This window comes from Zerene cesonia, chromosome 23 (assembly GCF_012273895.1).
Source record: "Zerene cesonia ecotype Mississippi chromosome 23, Zerene_cesonia_1.1, whole genome shotgun sequence".
NCBI lineage: Eukaryota > Metazoa > Arthropoda > Insecta > Lepidoptera > Pieridae > Zerene > Zerene cesonia.
The window spans coordinates 2,693,904-2,700,840 of record NC_052124.1 but is presented as its reverse complement, the minus strand read 5'-3'; the positions used below and the strand labels follow the sequence as shown (position 1 = coordinate 2,700,840).

At 32.1% G+C, this 6,937-nt stretch overlaps 2 protein-coding genes across 2 annotated transcripts in view; one reads left to right on the top strand and one right to left on the bottom strand.

Annotated features, from left to right (window-relative positions):
* Positions 1-415, bottom strand: part of LOC119836276 (cytochrome P450 6B5-like) — a 12,379-nt gene extending 11,964 nt beyond the window's left edge. The window contains exon 1 of the mRNA XM_038361564.1: positions 52-415. Within this exon, the coding sequence (XP_038217492.1) occupies positions 52-415 (364 nt within the window). The remainder of the gene's footprint in view (positions 1-51) is intronic.
* A 5,483-nt stretch (positions 416-5,898) lies between these two features.
* LOC119836172 (probable cytochrome P450 6a13) overlaps positions 5,899-6,937 on the top strand; it is a 2,975-nt gene continuing 1,936 nt past the window's right edge. The window contains exon 1 of the mRNA XM_038361428.1: positions 5,899-5,914. Within this exon, the coding sequence (XP_038217356.1) occupies positions 5,899-5,914 (16 nt within the window). The remainder of the gene's footprint in view (positions 5,915-6,937) is intronic.

The window sequence follows — 6,937 nt, the reverse complement described above, 5'->3', positions numbered from 1 at the left end:
ACGAGAACAGCGGCGTGAAATTTTGTCTGAGTATCTTCCATCTATCCCCGCCTATGAAAAATATGTTTCGTGTAATAACTTCTTTGTCAGTAAATTCTCCGATTTCTCTGCTGTTGAAGTAGTAGAAGTCTTTCGTCATAATGAGTTTAAGGTAATCAGGATCCTTGACGATGAGAGCGGGCTCCGTCCCGTAGTAAGCACCGACATACGGTTGATTTGGGAATTTTTTACAAACGTCACTTATTACTTGCGGCAAATATGTCTTCAAAAGGAGGTAATCTTTATAATTCCCGAATAAAGTGGTTGGCTCGAGATGGGGTACGTTTCGTTTTTTCCAATAGTCATATTTTCTCGTGAATAAGTAGTAACATAAACTAAATATAATAACAAAAAACGCGATTATTAGATAGGCCATTTTCGAAGGCAGCTCGCGACTGAATGAGAAGTAGTCGTGTCTTCACTTATATAGTATAAGACATTTTAGTCATTAAGCGTTCGGATAAACAATTTGATTCCAACGTTTGTTCATTTTTTTCTCGTCATTATAGATAAAGTTCGCACAAACATTTAAACGTGTTTATTCTATAACTAGCTATGCCCGCGACTTTGTGCGCGAGTACTTTATAATAAGAGTGGTTCAAGATTCACCACTCTTCACACTTTAGCTTAATTCACGTTGAGGGTTGGTTGACGTATTAAGTTTTTTTAATAAAACAGTTACAATTCTAAGTAATTTGTTAAAATTTTTTATAAGCTAACATATTTTGTATAATCTTCACCGTAATACCAACGACTGTGTTAGGTATATAGTGTTATAATTTTTGCTTTTGTTGTGTGGTTTTTTTTAATACTCTATTTGCCTTTATAATATTTACATTATATAATTAGAAATTTTTCGACGATGGCTGTAGATATTTATAGATTTTGATACGGTCTTTTAGAATGTTTTTCTTCGTTTTCTTCGGAATGCAAAAACATATTTTTTTTTGTTTTTCTTGTCTCTCACGTCGCGACGGAGCGATTGTCGGAAGATACAAAAAGTAGACTAGAGAGTGATATAGATTACTTTTTGTACTGGTGAAATCTCATTCTAATTGGAATTTTCATTGACAAAATAATGACACACCTATAATTACTGTAACACACTCGATGATTAGTTTGGTTGAATATGCTTAGATGTGCTCATGAAGCCGAACCTTGCTGCATGTCCTCGAACTTTTTTTAATAATGTGCCGAATAAACAATGGTGTCGTAGTACTATGCCTTCGCAGTTTCTTATTTTTTGTTTCAGTTAACGATACAATTCGAATTGCAATCTTCTAGCAAAAAAAAACATAGAAAAAAATATGGATTTTCTTCTATACACCTTCGATGTAATTTTTTAAACGCAAATTTTTTTTTAAACTCACAAACACACTTACAATTTTTAAATATATGTGTATAGATAACTTGTTTAGTTTCGTTCTGGTCAGAATCGCATATCAATAGGTCATATACTCCAATTTTTAATCGCACCGAAAGTTAACATAACATATTTATAACGTTAACGGGTAATATATATTGTTTTTGAAGTTTTTATAACTGCGTACGAATATGTATACGAAATAGCGCTCAAATTAAAACGATCATTTATAAAAGAAAAACGGGAGGGCGAGCCGAAGAAACTCTGTAGAGGCTCTTTTCCATTTATGTCTATTTTACATTTTAATACATTAAAATGTAAAATAGACATAGAACTGGCTGTGTATATATAAGGTATATTTATAATGCTATTCAAAAACTGTTTGTTCTCTGACACATACTAAAGTGTAATAAGTAAATGTTATGAATTTAGCAACAACCTTCAGATCCGATGATATTATGATGAGCCAATTTTCGCTTCATCTTATTAACCAAACAAAAAAACAAAAAATCATACAGCATAATTGCGACTTCCTTAATTTTTGGGGATTCATTCTTTAAATTTTCTACAGCATCATTGATATCCACAAATAACTACGAATTACGCTAATAGCTACGAATTGAGTCGTCAGATATGAAGCAACGTTCATAAATGACGTCGCAAATCATAGCTTTTTTAGTGTCTGTACATGGATAACCTACATATGAATTGGTACCTTCACCATGATCACCCCGAACATAAAGCTAAACATGAAAAAATCAATCGCTGCAAGAAATCGTGAATTCCAGTTAATAACAATATAATAGCAAGAGCTGGCTACACAATGTGATTTCATCTGGCAATGTTCGGATACTTAGCTCTTCAATTAGCCTTCAAAAAGAATATTTAACATTCATTAACAGAAACATAGTGACTTTATGATCTACTACCTACGCCCCGCGTTTTCACCCGTGTAAGTCCGTATCCCGTAGGAATATTTGGATAAAAAGTTGCCTATATGCTATTCCAGTGGTCCAGCTGTCTACGTACCAAATTTTATTGCAATCGATTCAGTAGTTTTTGCGTGAAAGAGCAACAAATACACATTCGCATTTATAAACTTTCGCATTTATAATATTAGTAGGATAGTAGGATTATAATGTTAGTAAGATATAAGTATAAGTTACAAATTAAGTAGGAAGAAAGGATTAGTAGGATTAGCAGTCCGAAAGCCGGGGCTTTGCCCGTGGTACATAAATCGCCACGTATATATATAGTACACGGGGACCACATACATATTTGAATATGTACGGTGCATTTTGAAATCAAGATATAAAATTTACATTATTATTATTATGATTAGCATACAATGGGATTGAACGAAACTTACAGAATTCCATTTATTAATTTATTTAGCAAATAGATTTATAAATTTTATTCTATAAGTTTCGTGTTAACTATGTTGTGTTGTTGTGTTCACAGAGCATACTAAAAAATGTTTTTTTTTTAATGTAATATTGGGTAATTGAGCTGGTGGTTCGCCTGATGGTAAGCGTCGCAGCCGCCGATGAATATTCCGCTGCTGTAATTGCGTTTTATAGGTTGGTAAATGAATATTTGATAGATTTTTGATTAGATGTGCTTTTTACTTGTTTGAGATTATTACCAAATAACCTATTATATATGTTCGGAGGAAAGAAATCTGCATACCTAGAGCCATACGCAGTATTAAACTTTGGAACCATTAAGAGGGTATTTATTTATTTATTTATTTATTTATTCTTTACAGTACATATTACCGAAAAATAAATTGACATTGTAAAAAAAAGACCATACAGGCACATATGCACTATAAGGCGGCCTTATTGCTCAAGAGCAATCTCTTCCAGGCAACCTTTTTGTAAAGGAATGTTTAATGTGTACGCGATGGCACAAAGGAATATCTAATATATTATTAACGTAGCACAACGTATATAAACATGTATTTAAATATAAGGGTAGGTAGTATGACAATATAAAGGGTTTGATCGAAAAAGCATTTATATTTATTGAAACAATTACTGTTAATTTTACCTACTCATCTGCAATTACGTCAATGCATCGTATTTATTAAGTGGTTACAAACTGAAGCAACTTACGTTTTAAGTTAGTAGGAAACAAGTCATAACTTAATCATTCAGTTCTTATATACACGTTAGTGATAGGGTAAAATAAATATTTATCTATATTTTTAAGTTTTTTTTATGTACTAATGTTGTGAGGACTGAATAAAGATGATTTTATTATTATTATTATTACTTATGACACTTTGAAATTGAAACTAAAAGCTCAAAACGAATTATACATGTGTTTATTTGTACCCTTACTTATTATGGTGAAAGACCAGCCGGCAACATGGTACATGCATCTGGCAATTTCATGCCTTGAAATTTCATTTTAATGGCAACAAAGAAGCTTTGTGTTGGTCCGCAACGGTCGGGAAAGTTGTGATGTATACCACGCATAGTTTACCCGGTAGTAGGGTTAGAAATAATATATCAAGCTGATTCATCCGTTCTGCACTAAGATATACACATACATGCACATGCGTGTGTCACTCATCATTTTCAACACCCTAGTCCCTTTTTTTGTCCCCGTAGTCAATCTTTTCCATAGCCACAACAATGAAACAAGGGTAGCGTATTCGCTGAGGCCCTGGCCCTGCGAATGCGCCAATGAATCTTCATGGGTTCCCACTAGGCGAACAAACAGCTCAGTTGCCCGATGTAACATAAAAAATTAAGTTCCCGAATATTGCTATTGAAGTAGTAGAAGCTAATCATAATAAGTTTGAGGTGATTACATTTTACCTACAAACTTATTATGATGAAGAATCCTTGATGATCTGATCGGGAATGCCCGAAAATAAGCACCAACGTTACATCAGGACATTTCTGGGGGTCTATGTAATTCGCAAATAATGTTCCTGATTGGCTTGTTTGATGATGGGGCTTGTTTAATTAGTGCAACATGTGTATTTCAATAGTGATAATTCTTGGATAATAAGTAGTTATAAAGAATAATGCTAACATAAATATTAAAAACTCGACTACGGGATAGGTTATTTCTAAGGCAGCTAGCGACTGAATACAAAACGGCCATCTCATTCATTACATATGTTGTAGGTTAGTAGCTACTTAAGCGTTTGGTAACACAAGTTTATTATTAGGTTTGTTCATTTTTCTCAAGTCATTCTAGATAACATTCGCTCACAAAAACAAACATTTCAAACTGTATATTGTCAAAGGTAAGTAGTATAAGGATAATTATAATTGAAATTATTCTGTAAAGATTTTTTCAGATAATAAATGTAGGTATAGTGCATGTGTTGGTGATTGCGGAAATTTGTGAATGCCACTTGAGATCGTTATATTGTAACTATCGTGTATTGTACGAAAAATATACAGATTTGATTTGAGCAAGGCACCGTCTGGGGACTTGGCACTTTATTTACATAATATGTTTTTGATGGGATATCATTTCCTTTTGACGTTATCCACAAAAATAATATAAGTTCAACCCTATATGAAAACACGAAGTTTGTTTGTTTCATAGTAATAATGTATGAATAACTAATTACCAAAATAGAAATGATATATTACCTGTAAGGTACAAAATGCAATGGATGTGGTACCTCCCCGGTGCGAGCTGGTCCAATTCGTGCCGAACCGTGCTCGGCTTCCACATATATATTCAATAAATTAAAAGCAAACCTTTTAAAAACAAGCTTTTACTTAAATGCAATAAAAAGATAAAAATAAACTTTTACACCAAATCATTTACTTTTAACCTATAACCTAGTACTTTTAATAACGTAATTTTAAATTAGAACCAATTTATATTATAAAAAAGCTTGACGTCAAATTTGCTTGTGTATTTAGTGAACTCAAGTATTTTGATGTGAATCTATTTAAATTATCAAACAGTGTAAATAAGAGTAGAAGAAGAAGAGAAATACTTGAAATAAATACAAAGTACGAAATGTAACGTTAAGTTAATGCTCCTTTCGTACGAACTTCCCTTAGAGGAACTTGCTCAATCCGCTATTGATTAGCCGTTTAAATATAATGAAAATATACTGGAATTACATTGACTGTATTAAAATTGAGGAAAATGATAATTTGTATTTAGGTATGCATTCTATTACGTTCTTAATATCGGTTGTGTGAACTTGTCTTCAAATAAGCATTTGGATGTATAAAAAACATAACAAGTAATTAACTGGTTTAAGCATTACATGTTTAGTTTTTATATCCAACACATTGCAATTTTCATTTATCATCTAAGAATTTTAATATTATCATATTCAAAATATATTTTTGCTCATTAGCAATTTTAGGATTTAGGATAATTTTGGGGGAAAGGTATAGAATTAAAATAAACAGATTTGATCAAAAACAGCATTCATATTTATTATAACAATCAATAGCTACATGATAATTTAACAATCTCGGCATTTCATCCGCAACTAGATCAAAATGCCATATGATTTTCGTAGCTACAATAAATAGTTTGACTCAACGAAGGCTTTCAATGCTTCTACGAAGCATTGAAAGCCTTTCATTTTACTAACGAAATTCTAAATATAATAAAAAAAATAAGAACTTAAAACGATTTATACATGTGCTTATTATCATCCCTATGCCGGTTACTCATATACGAAAATATACTAACCAAAAAATGTAAGACGTTACAGGACATTTGTAAATAACTTTCGATATTTGTACGAATGATTGCACGCAAGTAAGTCACCTGAGTTGCGGACGTTATAAACTTGCTATAAATAAAAATATGGCTGGGTATTAATACCTCAAATTTCAATGCCTAAACGGATAAAATAATGCTACTTATAGCTTTTAAAAGACAAATATTATTAATCGGGTTACAGGAAGTTGAAGCCTAATTATTTATGATACTTTGGATTCCTTTAAAAGCAGATTTATCTTTGCGCTCATTCTGTTATTTATTTAACTTCACGAGGTATAAATTTAAGATTGATGCCTGAGCCTGTTTGCGTGGTAGGGGAGCGAGGGTCGAATTCTAGGGTTTGGGGCATACCGTCAGCCAATTCCACTCTGCACTTCTTCAAAACGGTGAGGATACCAGCAGTCATTTGCATCTTGGCGAACCTCATGCCTGGAAAAATCATTAAATTGGATTAGCTAACAACGTACAAGTACTGATAGAAAGATTCATCAAGTTGTATAATTAAAACAATATTGATACTTGTACATTTAGTATTGTATTGGTTTTTTGTTGTTTAGTACCGGTGTCAGTGTTAATACTTTTATGAAAGCATTTAATACATCTTTTTCTAAGATGTCATTTCTTATCTATATATAATTGCCTAGGAAGAATTTATTCAACTTAACAAAAATAATCTTGAAAATAATCAAGTAAAAAGAAAAAAAACAATATACTATGAGACTTCTTAATTTTTGCCATTCACGTGTACATCATTATACATAACTAATAAATAAACAGCACAGTATCACTTACCCAAACATATTCTTGGGC